Source organism: Zonotrichia albicollis, chromosome 26 (assembly GCF_047830755.1).
Source record: "Zonotrichia albicollis isolate bZonAlb1 chromosome 26, bZonAlb1.hap1, whole genome shotgun sequence".
In the NCBI taxonomy this organism is placed as follows: domain Eukaryota; kingdom Metazoa; phylum Chordata; class Aves; order Passeriformes; family Passerellidae; genus Zonotrichia; species Zonotrichia albicollis.
Genome location: NC_133844.1, coordinates 5111314 through 5126424, shown reverse-complemented (window position 1 = coordinate 5126424; position 15111 = coordinate 5111314). Strand labels below are relative to the sequence as shown.

The 15111-nt window shown below is 48.7% G+C and overlaps 1 protein-coding gene across 6 annotated transcripts in view; it reads right to left on the bottom strand.

Annotated features, from left to right (window-relative positions):
* Positions 1 to 15111, bottom strand: part of LOXL2 (lysyl oxidase like 2) — an 84554-nt gene that overhangs the window by 25336 nt on the left and 44107 nt on the right. For all 6 annotated transcript variants that reach the window (XM_074558998.1, XM_074558999.1, XM_074559001.1 and 3 more), the window contains 2 exons: positions 8906 to 9125; positions 4002 to 4185 (listed from right to left, as the gene is read on the bottom strand). In XM_074558998.1, the coding sequence (XP_074415099.1) occupies positions 4002 to 4185; positions 8906 to 9125 (404 nt within the window). The remainder of the gene's footprint in view (positions 1 to 4001; positions 4186 to 8905; positions 9126 to 15111) is intronic.

Here is a 15111-nt window from a genome sequence, read left to right as displayed (position 1 = left end):
CTGCCTGGGGTGGTGGAGTCACCATCCCTGGGTGTGTTTAACAAAGCCTGGATGTGGCACTGGGTGCCAGGGTTGAGTTGAGGTGTTGGGGTTGGGTTGGACTGGATGATCTTGAAGGTCTCTTCCAACCCAGTGATTCTGGAAATTCTGTGAATTCTGTGAATTCTGTGAACTGGGACTCCCAGTTCAGCCACTGGGAGCTGATTTAGCCTGTGAAATCCAACCTCTCACACCCATGGTGAGGCTGCTCCTCAAAGCACCCTCAGAAAACCCCAATTCCATGGTGAGGCTGCTCCTTCAAAGCACCCCCAGAAAACCCCAATTCCATGGTGAGGCTGCTCCTTCAAAGCACCCTCAGAAAACCCCAATTCCATGGTGAGGCTGCTCCTTCAACTCAACCTCAGAAAACCCCAATTCCATGGTGAGGCTGCTCCTTCAACTCAACCTCAGAAAACCCCAATTCCATGGTGAGGCTGCTCCTTCAAAGCACCCTCAGAAAACCCCAATTCCCTGGTGAGGCTGCTCCTTCAAAGCACCCTCAGAAAACCCCAATTCCCTGGTGAGGCTGCTCCTTCAACTCAACCTCAGAAAACCCCAATTCCATGGTGAGGCTGCTCCTCAAAGCACCCCCAGAAAACCCCAATTCCTTGGTGAGGCTGCTCCTCAAAGCACCCTCAGAAAACCCCAATTCCATGGTGAGGCTGCTCCTCAAAGCACCCTCAAAAAACCCCAATTCCATGGTGAGGCTGCTCCTCAAAGCACCCTCAGAAAACCCCAATTCCATGGTGAGGCTGCTCCTTCAAAGCACCCTCAGAAAACCCCAATTCCATGGTGAGGCTGCTCCTTCAAAGCACCCTCAGAAAACCCCAATTCCATGGTGAGGCTGCTCCTTCAACTCAACCTCAGAAAACCCCAATTCCCTGGTGAGGCTGCTCCTTCAAAGCACCCCCAGAAAACCCCAATTCCCTGGGGTGCAGCTGGAACAGAATAAAGTGTAAACAGGGACACGGCGTGGAGAGCTTGGAGAGCTCCCTGAGCATCCATGGCCAAAAAAAAATAAATCTCCTTTTGCAACCCAAACGTGACCCTGTGGCTGCTGGAGGGACATCACCCACCCCGAGGGATGTGGGGGTTTGAATATATGTTGTATTGTAAAATTTGTGTGTGTTAATGTCAAAGTCCAGTTGTTGCAATCTTCGCTGCAGTGTTGTTCTTACCTCTCTACTAAAACTCTTCTTTATTCTCTGTAACACAGTCTTTTCTATTTTCTTACGAGCTCTTCTTAAGCTTTCAACTTTTTATTTATTTCAGTTACTTTCACGAGCTACAGCTGCTGCTTAACTAAGTACTTTGCAGCTGCAGCTCGTTTAAAGTAACTTAGACTTACACAAATTTCACAATACAACATATATTCAAACTTTTACATTGACACACACAAATTTTACAATACAACATAGATTCAGACCCCCACAGAGGGAAGCACTGATGGATGAGAGAAGGGAAAGAAACAAGAAATGGGAAGGGAATTGTGTGGGAAGGCAGAGGGAGATTCCAGGCTGCGGGACAGCGCGTTCCACGTTCTCCTCCCTCACGTGGCAGCCCCAGGATGATGGAGCTGTTTCCTACATCCCCTTAAACACATCAGCAAATTCCAGCCCACCACAAAGAGGGTTTTTTGGCAAATCCAGTGGATTTGGTCAAGTTTTAAAGCTTCCCAGACTCAGGACACCCACGGGTTTTTTTTCCTTCTCTCCCCTTCTCTAAGCTGAAGAAATTTCCCCCATTCCCTTTTTCTCAAATTTTCCCCCATTCCTTTAGTCTCAAAATTTCCCCCATTCCTTTATTTTCTAATTTTCCCCCACTCCTTTATTTTCAAAATTTCCCCCATTCCTTTCTTTTCTAACTTTTCCCCCATTCCTTTTTTTTTTTTTTCTAATTTTCCCCATTCCTTTATTCTCACAACAAGATTTGGTGCAATTTTTTTTTTTTTTTGTTACTTTCACAACAAGGATTTGGTGTCTTTTTTTTTTTTTTGTGATTATTCTCACAACAAGGGCTTGGTGTCATTTTTTTTTTTTAGTTATTCTCCCAAGGGTTTGGCATCTTTTTTTTTAGTTATTCTCACAACAAGGACTTGGTGTCTTTTTTTGGTTATTCCCACAAGGTCATGGTGTCTTCTGTTGTTTTTTTTTTCTTTTTTTTTGTTTTCTTTTTTTGGTTTTGTTTTGTTATTTTCACAACAAGGGTTTGGTGTACTTTTTAAATTTTTTTTTTTAAATTTCCACCCTGGGAACAGGGTGTGGGAATCACCAGGTGGTTTCAATTCACCTTTGACCATATTTTGGGATTTAAACCAACTCCCAAAGACAGGAAATCCAAACCCAAACCTGGCTCTGAGCTGTTCAAATGCCCTTCTATTTATAATGAGCTAAATTACTGTCCTGCTCTTAAATTAGAGTGTTTGAAGTCTGACTCCAGGACTCATTTTTTGCCAGGAACCTTCTAGTAATGCATTACATCATGGTGTGGTTCTGGAGAACTCAAAGGGAATTTCAGCGCAGCAGATGAGATAATTAAGAATTAATTACTGGAACAATGATGAGTTGTGAAGAATTAATTACTGGGATGCTGAGTTTGACCTTTTGCTGAGGAGCAGCTGCCTGAGCAAAAGGGCAAACTCCTCATCCTCAGGCTTTTTTTTCAGGGAATCTTTTTTAAGTCACAGAATTCCAGTCTGGCCCCAAGAGACTTATTAAGGTTAAGGAAGAAATTCCTGGTCCTGAAATTGAACATCCTGATGAAAATCCACTGTATCCTGAATTATGGGATGTTCCTGGGGGTGGGACATTCCTTAATTCAGGGCACCCGTGAATGGAATGAGGGATTTGTCTTTACAAACAAGCTGTGGGTCTGCTGATGAATAAAACTGAATACTGAGAGATGAAAGAAACAATGGGAGGAACCATAAATTCCATGGGAATTCCACTGATGGACACAAGGAAAAGACAAAGGGGGGATAGATTAGAAGGGAATCTGTATTAGTGATTTGGGAAGTCTGTGCCTCTCAAGTACCTCAGCCAATGGGAAATGAGAGGGAGAAATTAGGATTAAAAGGAGTCTCCAATTTTTGGAGGATGCAGAGACCCCATGGCTGCTCCCTGTATTGGAATGAAGTACCAGGACTCCTCTGTCTCCTTTTTTGGACATAAACCTCTGGTGTTTGATGGATGAAAGTGGTGTTTGGGGATGAATTTAGTGTCTACTGGATTAATTTGGTGTCTGGGGATGAATTTGGTGTCTGGTGCTTGGGGATGAATTTGGGGATGAATTTGGTGTTTGGTGTTTGGGGATGGATTTGGTGTTTGGTGCTTGGGGATTAATTTGGGGATGAATTTGGTGTTTGGGGATGAATTTGGTGTCTGGTGTTCAGGGATTTGGTGTGGGGATGAATTTGGTGTATGGAGATGAATTTGGTGTTTGGAGATGAATTTGGTGTCTGGTATTTGGGGATGAATTTGGTGTTTGGGGATGAATATGGTGTTTGGTGGATGAATTTGTTGTCAGGTGTTTGGGGATGAATTTGGGGATGAATATGGTGTTTAGGGATGAATTTGGTGTCTGGTGTCTGGGGATGAACTCTCCTGAGCCCAGGGCTCCCAGGAGCTGTGTTGGAGCTCCCTGGAGCTGTGGTGGAGCTGCCTGGAGCTGTGGTGGAGCTCCCTGGAGTGTGATGGATCTCCTGGAGCTGTGTTGGATCTCCCTAGAGTGTGGTGGAGCTCCCTGGAGCTGTGGTGGAGCTCCTGGAGTGTGATGGATCTCCTGGAGCTGTGTTGGATCTCCCTAGAGTGTGGTGGAGCTCCCTGGAGTGTGTTGGATCTCCCTGGAGCTGTGTTGGAGCTCTCTGGAGCTGTGGTGGAGCTCCTGGAGTGTGGTGGAGCTCCCTGGAGCTGTGATGGAGCTCCTGGAGTGTGCTGGATCTCCCGGAGTGTGGTGGAGCTCACCTTGGCCCAGCCTGGCCCCCGTGATGGCCTCCTTGGCGCTGCCAAAGCCCAGCTCCCGGCACACCACGCTGGCCGACACCAGGTTCCAGTTGTCGTCGCACACCGTGCCCCACTCGCCGTTCTTCAGCACCTCCACGCGGCCTTCGCCCGTGTTGGCTCCGCCCTTGAGCCTCACCAGGGGCTGCTGCAAGACACAGACACAGGAGAGATGATGCCCTTTGGGTTCGGCCTTTGTTGTAAATGCAGAATTCACAGAATCACAGAATTCACAGAATTCACAGAATTCACAGAATTCACAGGATCACTGGGTTGGAAGATGTCGGATCTCAGGATCTCAGTCCCGAGGAGCTGAGCCACCGAGACCACCTTGGGGGGCTCGGGAGTCCTGGAATGTTCCAGAAGTGTCTGGTGGCTGGACTTTGACCCTACACAGGAGACGACAAGGATGAGGGCTTCACCGGGGTGAATGGTGAAGGGATTGGTTAATTAGAGAGTGAAACACAAGGTTTAGGATTTCTGTACAGGGGGGTTTAGAGGAGTAAGATGGAGGAATTGGGGCGTGTCCTGTCCTTCTTCTTCTTCTTCTTCTCCTCCATCTTCTTTGGCCATGGTGGCACTTTTGGATTGGTTATTACTGAAAGTGCACCCAGCAATAAGAATAAATGGTATTGGGGAAAAATGATAAATATTGTACACGTAACCATGGGTATAAAGATAGGTGACCGCCCGGAGGGCAGCACAGTGTGCTCATGGCTGACTGCTGAGCAGATCACTGTTCGGCTGAAAGAAAATCTTTTAGATAAACAATTAATAAACATAAAAACCGAAAGAAGAACTGAAGCCTCTTCTCGTCCTTCGATACGCGGGCTGCCCCAAGGCCACCCCGGGCCTTTCCAGGCCCCTCGAACAGCCAAGAAAACCCGACAGGAAGAGACCTTCAAGATCATCCAGTCCAACCCAACCCCAACACCTCAACTCAACCCTGGCACCCAGTGCCACATCCAGGCTTTGTTAAACACACCCAGGGATGGGGACTCCACAGATCACATATTTATAAATATGTGTTGGGATCCATAAAATCAGAGGGTTTTTATCTATACCCCCTGTAGATATGTACTCATCCTTGTGGGGGTGAGTTTTGTGCACATCTTTCCATAACTGCTCCTGAAGGCTTCAAATAAAGATTCTCTTTTATATTCTCCCTTACTAAAATTGTCTCGAGTTTCCTTTCCAGGTTGGGAAAAAGGCAATAGTGGGGTCACTTCCAGCCTTTGCAGGGGTTATTTATGGAAATCTGGACCTAAAAATTATCATAGAATCACTCGAGACACCTTAAAAAATCCATCACATAATTCACTGCCTGAAAGTGCTGGATGAAACGAGATTTTTATCTGCAAGATTTTGGATTTGTTTCTCACACCTCACGTGTGAGCAGAGAATAAAAAACCCCACCCAGCAGGTGTTGGATTTAGGAACCTTTTTCCATCCTGGAAAAAATGGAAAAAACTCAATTTCTTGTATTCCTTGGGAGCTTTGCAGGAGGGTTGGGAATGGCCCTGAGCCCACCAGGGCCCAGCTCTCACCAATAATAATAGATAAGCAATATATAATAAATCATAATGAAAAAATAAATAATAAATGAAAAGTGCAATAAAAATTCTGACATTTGCAGCCAGAAATGCTCAGCTGAGTGGCAGCTCCAGTTCCTCTCATTTCTGGGTTTATAATATAGTTATATATAATTTAGTTAAATATAATTAATATATAATCTAGGTAAATATAATTTAGTTATTATCTGTTAGTCACCCACTCCTCTCTCCAGTGCCAAGCAGGGAGCTGCCAATTCTTGCTGCACCTGAGAGCTGGCTTGAGTATGTGAAAGTAAAGCTTTAGGTTTGGGAACACCAAAAATCCTTTGCTTTTCCAACTGGGATCATGCCTGGCTTAATCCAGGACCAACACTGAGCTCAAGCCCTAGAAAACCTGCCTGAGTGCTCAGTTCTGACCACTAATAATATATAAACAATGTATAATAAATAATAATGAAAAAATAAATAATAAATGAAAAGTGGAATAAAAAAATCTGACATTTGCAGCCAGAAATGCTCAGCTGAGTGGCAGCTCCAGTTCCTCTCATTTCTGGGTTTATAATATAGTTAAATATAAGTAATATAGTTAAATATAATTTAGTTATTATCTGTTAATCACCCACTCCTCTCTCCAGTGCCAAGCAGGGAGCTGCCAATTCCTGCTGCACCTGAGACCTGGCTTGAGGTGGTGAGAGCAAAGCTTTATGTTTGGGAACATCAAAAATCCTTTGCTTTTCCAACTGGGATCATGCCTGGCCTAATCCAGGACCAACACTGAGCTCAAGCCCTAGAAAACCTGCCTGAGTGCTCAGTTCTGACCAATAAGAATATATAAACAATGTATAATAAATAATAATGAAAAAATAAATAATAAATGAAAAGTGGAATAAAAAAAATCTGACATTTGCAGCCAGAAATGCTCAGCTGAGTGGCAGCTCCAGTTCCTCTCATTTCTGGGTTTATAATATAGTTAAATATAAGTAATATAGTTAAATATAATTTAGTTATTATCTGTTAATCACCCACTCCTCTCTCCAGTGCCAGGCAGGGAGCTGCCAATTCCTGCTGCACCTGAGAGCTGGCTTGAGGTGGTGAGAGCAAAGCTTTATGTTTGGGAACACCAAAAATCCTTTGCTTTTCCGCCTGGGATCATGCCTGGAGCTTTTTCTCCAGGCTGGGGTCACACCAAGGACGTGCAAAGCCCAAACAAAGGCTTAAGGAATGACTTGGCAGCGCGTGCGGCTCGGGAGATTAACAATGATTTACAAAACCTTTCCCCTCCCGCGTCTAAATCCTGCAAGCACTGCTGCAGGGAAGAGCCTGGCATCCAGGCAGGGATTGCATCATCCCCACCAATAATTTTTCCCATTATTTTTCCATTATTGGTACCTGGGAAGAGCTCAGAGACCCCCAAAACCACCCAGGAACAGCCACAAAATCCAAATTTCACAAATCCACAAATTTCTCCAATGGAAACCTCCGAGATTCCCCATCCATCCCAAGGCTGCAGCTGGAAAATTTCCCCTGGCACCCACCTAGGCCGTGTTTGCTGCTTGTTAAGCTGCCCTCTCCTACCCCTGACACTGGGAATATCCAATTCCAGCCTTGTTTTCCAACATTTTTGCATCTCCTGGGGTTTTTACGCCCCGCTCAGCGCTCTCCTCCTCGCTAGACTAAACAAACCCGGCTTTCCAAGCTCCCTGTGTTTTCCCAGTCTCCCCCCAGGGCATTTCCTCGCCGAGGACATGGAGGAGGAGGAAATGCCAGCTGATTTCCACAGGGTGATTCCAGCAGAATTCCAGAGCCTGTGGAACAGCACAGCCGGGCACGGGTTCAGCTGGCTCAGAGCAGCTCCAGCACGAACGTGACCCAGGGATTCCCTCACTCCTCTCTCCCAGCTCTGCCAGCTGCCCTGGGAGCTGCTCTCCACCCTTTGGAGGCGGGAGATGGAGGGAAGAACCTGGAATTTGGGAGGGTGGGAGCTCAGCTGGGGTGCAGGGGGGTGGGAATTGCAGAGGGGACGTTGTGGGAGTCGGTGGTGAACGTTGCACCCCCAGGTGTAACACCCTGGTGAATGTGGTGGTGAACATGACACCCCCAGGGGTTTCCTGCTCTAATTGGAAGCTGGGTGGGATATTGGGAAGAAATTCCTCCCTGTGAGGGTGGTGAGGGGCTGGATGGAATTCCCAGAGCAGCCCCTGCATCCCTGGCAGTGCCCAAGGCCAGGATGGACAGGGCTTGGAGCACCCTGGCACAGTGGAAATTGTCCCTGCCCATGGCAGGGGTGGAATGGGATGGACTTTGAGGTCCCTTCCAACCCAAACCACCCCATAATTCTGTTTTCACATCTCTCAGCGGATGCTGCAGGAACAGCCCTGAACTCTGGGAATCTGCTGGGCAGGGAGGCCTGGAGGGACAGGACACAGACATGTCTTATGAAAAATCCTTTCCTTAGGATTTTTCCTCCTGAGAAGCTGAGAGGCCTCAGGAACAAAATGCAAACAATGGTTATCTGCTGCTGTGGAATGCAACAGGTGCAGCTGGGATTGGTCTCATGTGGTTGTTTCTAATTAATGGCCAATCACAGTCAGCTGGCTCAGACTGTCTGAGCCACAAGCCTTTGTTATCGTTCCTTATTTTTCGATTTTTAGCCAGCCTTCTGATGAAATCCTTTCTTCTATTCTTTTAGTGTAGTTTTAATATGATATATATCATAAAATAATAAATCAAGCCTTCTGAAACATGGAGTCAGATCCTCGTCTCTTCCCTCATCCTCACACCCTGTGAACACGGTCACAGGACGGGATACAGGGAATGGCTTCCCATTGCCAGAGGGAAAGGATATATCAGATTTTGGGAAGGAATTCTTCCCTGGAACAGCGGTGAGATTTTGGCATGGAATTCCCAGGGAAGCTGTGGCTGCTTCCATCCCTGGAATGAGGGATGGCATAGATGAGATATTGGGAAGAGATTCTTCCCTGGAACAGTGGTGAGGTCCTGGGGATAGATGAGATATTGGGAAGGAATTCTTCCCTGGAGAAGTGGTGAGGTCCTGGGATAGAATTCCAAGGGAAGCTGTGGCTGCCTCATCCCTGGAATGAAGGACGGGATAGATATTGGGAAGGAATTCTTCCCTGGAACAGAGGTGAGGTCCTGGGATGGAATTCCCAGGGAAGCTGTGGCTGCCTCATCCCTGGAAGCACCCAAGGCCAGGCTGGAACAAGCCCCGCAGAAAGCATCCTGTCCATGGGTGGGGGTGGGATCAGACAGTTTCTAAGTCTTTTCCAGCCCGTTTTTGGGCTGCTCCCCACTCACCTCCTGCCTGAAGGCCTTCCGGAAGCCGCTGTGGCTGCTGGGCGCGAAGGCGCGGCCGGGCACGCAGCTGACCACGGCGGGCATCCCGTTGTCACAGCTGCTGTTCTTCCCCGCGCCCGCCAGGTGGTTCCCCAGCTTGCAGCTGGAGATGTGGGCCTCGTTCCCGCTGCACTCCATGGAGTAAGCCCAGTAGTGCTGCTTCCTTCTGCTGGCAAACATCCTGAAAGGAGTCAAGGGGAAGGGGAGAAGTTAGGGATCTGCAAACAAATGGATTTTGCTAAATTTTGTGTTGAAGATTGCAATGTGTTTTCCATTACCATCTGTATGGCAGATTGTCAAGTGGGCAGTTTGTCTTATCTCTCTCTTTGAGCGACCACATTCACACCTCCCTATGGAGGGGACATCTGCTGATAAGAGGCCATTGAATGTCACTGCATGGCTGATAAGAACTACAGCATCCCATTGGGAGATGTGAGCCCAGGGGGAGGAGCCAAGCATTCCTACCTGGGTATAATCTGGGGATTCTGGAACTCCAGCCAAGCATTCCTGCCTGGATATAATCTGGGGATTCTGGAACACCAGCACGGCTTCTCCACTGGATTCCCCAGAGGAGCAGCAGCTGCCTCTGCCCCTGGATCTCCAGAGGAGACTCCACCCTTGTCCAGGATCCTGCTCCAGCAGAACCAGCCCTGGCACTGCAGGAGGGCTGAGCCACAATTCCAATGGCACTGCTGCCAACACCCTGACCCACAGGGTGTCAGGCTGGGTTCTGACTCTGTCAGTGCTGTTCTAGTGTACTGCATTGTTTATTTTATCCTTTATCTTTTTTTTTCCCTGTTAAAGAACTGTTATTTCCTGCTCCCATATTTTTGCCTGTGAGCCCCTTAATTTAAAATTTATAGCAATTTGGAGGGGTGGGGAGGGTTTACATTCTCCATTTCAGGGGAGGCTCCCGCCTTCCTTAGCAGACTCCTGTCTTTCCAAACCAAGACATTTTGGGAGGAAATGCCCTAGGATGAAGTGAGATTGGACAGGATTATTTGGAGGCTGATCTGTGTCCCCTGTACAGGCTACAAGGAACAGGGAACAGGAAGCTTTGGTTCCACAGGTAAACCAGAAGTATATTGGGCCATGGACATCACAAGAGGTAAACCAGACAAACAGGTAACCCTCACACATCCTAATGGTGATTCTATTACTAAGAAACTCACAATTGACACTGCAGCAGATGTAACCATCATTTCAAACACAATATGGCCAAAACATTGTGCATAGGCTGAATATGGCCATTGTCTAACAAAAACTCCTCAATCTGCAAAAAACTCTCAATAGATCTGTTCATCCACACCATGACTCTCTTGAGGTGTCACTTCAGCTTGGAAAAGACCTCCAAGATCATCAAGTCCAAACCACTTTAAAGGAAATAAATCCCTGCAAGAGCTAAAAAGTCTGAGTAGGAATCAAAGCTGCAGCTCCAGCAAATGACACATTCCCAGCAGTGCAGATCCCATCCAAGGCAGGGACAGGGATCAGCTAATTCCAAATGGACCAAGAGGTGCAGATAACTGGGCTGGAGAGCCCCCAGAAAAACCTTCTCCTTTTGCTGCCCAGCAGCTATCAGCTGGGATTGGGAAAAATCCAAAGCCTCTCCGAGTCTGTGTTAACAACCTGAGAGCAATTTCCGAGAGCACGAGCAATTCCCCTGCTGGCTTGTTCACAGCAGAGCAGCTTGGCAGCAGCTCCTGCTTCTCACTCCCAAACTTCCTGGAGCTGCTCCAGGCACTCCTGAGGAGGCAGGGGCACGTGTGTGATCAACTGGGAAGGGAAGGGATCCAGCTCCATCCTGACTGGGAGGCTGCTGGGGTGGAGAGGAATGGAAATGTGGGTCAGGTCGGGCTCAAAAAGGAATTAAAACCAGGGAAGGCTCAGGGGAGCCCACGCCCTGCTGGGATCTCCACGTGGCTCTGTGTGATCCCAGCGCTGCTCCTCATTCCAGGAGTCCCTGCCACGCAGAGCTGGGATGCAGGGATGAGCTGTGATAAATGGCACAGCAAGGTGGGTGGAATTTGGGGATGAAAACAGCAGTTGTGCTTTGCTGCAGCAGAGAGAGCCTGGGGAGCAGCTGAGAGGGGCAAAGAGCCTTTCTGAGGGAGGTTTTGGGACCCTGCTGAGCAGGTCCAGCCTTTCCCAGGTTTTCCATTTGGGATTTAGATTTTGCAGGGTCACGGATGTTTGAGGGGACACTTTTCTCCCCTGTGCTCGCTGGGCTCTGCTGCCCAGCTCAGCATTTCTCCAGGCTCTCCTGGCTCCCAGCCTCTCACTAATCCTTCCTGGAACCCGACCTGCCTGGGGATGGATCCAGGCTGGCTGGAGAGGGAGCTGCAGCTGCATCCCATGATGCTGGAAAAGGATGAAGCAGGGCTGAGATCCATCCCAGGGAGCAGCAGCGGGACCCTGCCTGACCTGTGGGGAGCAGTGGCTGTCAGAACCCACCTCTGGCACAGCAGAGCTGTCAGGGACTCCCTGAACTGAGAAAAAAGGGATGGGAAAATAGGAATAGAGTTAAAATTTATCAAATAAACCCAGGGAGGATGCAATAAAAGCAGCCACTTCTCAGCCATGATCTCAGCTGTCAGAACCCACCTCTGGCACAGCAGAGCTGTCAGGGACTCCCTGAACCGAGAAAAAAATGATGGGAAAATAGGAATAGAGTTAAAATTTATCAAATAAACCCAGGGAGGATGCAATAAAAGCAGCCACTTCCCTGCCATGCTCAGGACAGAAGGAGCATTTTCATCCTTCACAGACAGGTCCAGAGCTCCATGAACTCCAGAGCAGACAAGAACCAGCCTGACTTAGGGAAGCAGGGCTGGGGATGCCTTAGAATAGCAAACAATGACCTCATCCTGGAAATTTCATGAGGCATCAACATCTGGATGGTATTAACAGCCCTCGGGAGGCTGGGGAGAAATAAAACCCCACCTCGTGTCCCCAGACTGAATCTATGTTAAAAAAGCAGAATTCAGCTGATCTTTACAGCCAGAATCTCGGGGCTTTGCTGATGTTTTGTTTTTAACACAAAAGGGCCCAGCTGGGATCGGTGGGAGCCCAGGGTGATGCTGCTCAGGTCAGAGGTGGGAATGAACATTCCTGCTGGGAGAGTTCGGCCAGTTCCAGGTCAAGCTGGAACTCAAACCATTTCTACTGCTGAGGAGAGAGGGATTTTCATCCCAGAAAAGCTCTGAGCAAAGCTCAAGGGGAGCTCTGTGGGAAGGGTTGGTTTAGGAGCACTCAGGATATTCCACGATTCCATGACTTGGGGAGCAGAGAACAAATCATTGCACACAAACTCCAGGAGAATTCACCCAAATCCCGCTGAGCAGGGGCTGGGGAGCTCCTCCTCGGGGCTGTGAGCAGAGATTTCAACCCTTGGGAAACTCCTGAAGTTATCGAGGTGCTGCCTTCAGCCTCAGGGAGGAGGGAGGGAAGCCAGGCCCGCCAAAACCCTTCAGATCCTGGATTTTCCAGGGAAAAACCCCAGGAGGGTTCCTACTGCAAATACTGAGGTGAGGAGCTGCCCAGCACCTCTGGCTTTGTATTGGGGTGAGCAGACTGGTTGAACTGGGAGTAGCTCTTTAATTCTGGAGCCATTTCTTTGTCAAGTCACAAAGACCTTAAAAAGGCATCAGGTCCGTCTCACTGATCCCAAATTTCACCTCTCTCCATCAGCAAAATGCATTAAATCCTGCTTTCCCAGCCAGAGCAGGAACTGGGAGGAGGAGTTACAGCAGCTCCTATATAAAAGCCACTGTGAGGAATGAACAAGAGCAGGGACTCAACTTTAGATTTGCTTCATTTCCGAACATAATTTGTGCTGTCAGCTCCAGAGGCCGAGTTACAGTCAGGAATAAACCCCTGGCAGCGGGACAACGATGAACTCACTTGTTTTCTTTTGAGCAAGATCCATCTGCAAATCATTTCACCTCCCAGCACTGTGCAGGAGCAGAGCTGGGCAGTGGGATGGGGGGATTGGGAAGGGGCAGCCTTGGCCAGCAGAAACCTGATCCCCGCTTTTCTCCTGGCTGTGGAGGAGGAGTGGGGAAGGATCTGCTCCAGGGAGAAGGGGATTCTCAAATTAAAGGGAGGAATGAGGAGAAATTGCTTTTCTGCAGCTTCACATTCACAGGGAGAGGGGGTTTAACTCCAGCATGAGCTTCTCCCTCTCCAAAACAAACCATCCCCTGGCCCAGGTGAGAAGGTGGCACTGGTCATCATCCCAGTGCCTTGACCACAAATCCAAGGTCATTCCCAGCGCAGAACTGGGAGCTTTCCCAGTAACACCAGCTGAACACGATGCACCCGCCCATAGCACAGAGGGAAGCAGCCCAAGGAAGAATTCAGCTTTTAAACTCTGCTGACAAACAAAACTGTGCAGCTGCCAAAGCTTTACAAGCCTCTCCCATCCAATAAAACGCCATCCCCATTTTTTTTCCCAACCTGGGATAATGTTCTGCGTGTTTTCCAAAATATTTGTGGGTGCTGGGGCCCAGCAAGTCTGAAAACAAGGAAAGGGAGGGAGCTCTTGGGGCTCTGAGGCTGTTCAGCAGCAGAGATCTCCTGGGCTGGGATTTGGGAGCACTTCATGTTCCTAATTCCAGCTCAGTTCAGTGGGATTTTCAGCAGTGCTGAGCTGCTGCTGAACAACCTTCTGTCAGTCTTTCCATTTCCATGTGTCCCAGAGACAGGACAGCTCCTGAGCACACTTTTATTCAAGGCAGATGGCTCCAGATGCTGCAGTTAATGCTTTTCTTGGAAAGGCCACAACTGGAAGCAGGAAAAATCTACTTTGTGTGTCTGGAGGTGATTTATTCCCTGCTCCTGCAGGGGATGGGAATCTCAGGGATGGGTTTCAGGGAAATGTGCTGCACTGGTGGAAGCAAAATCTGAAACTGGTGTGCAGGGCAACGAATTCCCTGCTCATCTCCCTAAATTCCAGTGGGTTCTTTATTCCTGATTTTCCCTGTGTGGCTTTGGGCTATTCCAAGGCAAGCACTCTCCAGCAGATCAGGACCTTGCTAATGAAAGAAACGAAACATGGCCAGGCTGATCCAGAGGGAATGTTCAGAAATAGCAATTCCAGGCCAGAAGGAGCAGGAAAACCACAGCTCCTGCCTGGGGCCTTCAGCCCTCCCCTGGAGCAGCTTCCCCACTCCCCAGGTCACGGAGCAGCCAAGGAACCAGACAGAATTCCATTTAAACTCTTTCACATCTGCTGCAGGGTGTTTTTCCTAGGCAACAGTGTGGGAAGGGCCCAGTCTGGGATGAGGCTTGGTGACAAAAAGCAAACAGAAGCAATGACAACGAGAAAGCTCCTGGCTCCCAAGGAGCAGGAAGCGCAGCCTAAACCTTTCCGCTTGCAGCTCAGAAAACACAATGTTCTCCCTGTAAATCACTGCTTTCTTCCTTCATTCTAAAGGAATCTGAAAATCCAGGGAGGAAAAGCAGCACTGAGATCACAGAGAACCCTTTCCCCAGCACCTTCTGGGATGCACAGACAGGAATTGCACTCGGGGTGGGAAGGAGGAACCTGGGCACAAGGAAGCACAAAAAGGCTCAGTTCATTCCAAGGTGACTTTTAGGGAGCTTCCAGCATATCCAGAACTGATCCCACCTCTGGATTTCTGCACAGGGATGGGATGAGCAGTTGGAGACTTTACATTATGGAATGACAGGACCCAGGGAATGGCTTCAAACTGACAGAGGGCAGGGTGAGCTGGGAGATGGAGAAGGAATTCCTGCCTGGGAGGGTGGAGAGGGCTGGGATGGAATTCCCAGGGAGCTGTGGCTGCCCTGGATCCTTGGAAGTGTCCAAGGCCAGGCTGGACAGTGGGAGGTGTCCCTGCCATGGCAGGGGTGGCACTGGGTGACTTTTAAGGTCCCTTCCAACACAAATCATTCCAGAATTCCCTGGAGAGGGACTGGGGACAAGAGATGGAGGGACAGGACATAGGGAATGGCTCCCACTGCCAGAGGGCAGGGATGGATGGGATATTGGTCAGGAATTGTTCCCTGGGATGGAATTCCCAGAGCAGCTGTGGCTGCCCCTGGATGCTTGGAAGTGTCCAAGGCCAGCTTGGAGCAAGCTGGTCTCGTGGGAGGTGTCCCTGCCATGGCAGGGGTGGCACTGGATGGGCTGTAAATCCCCT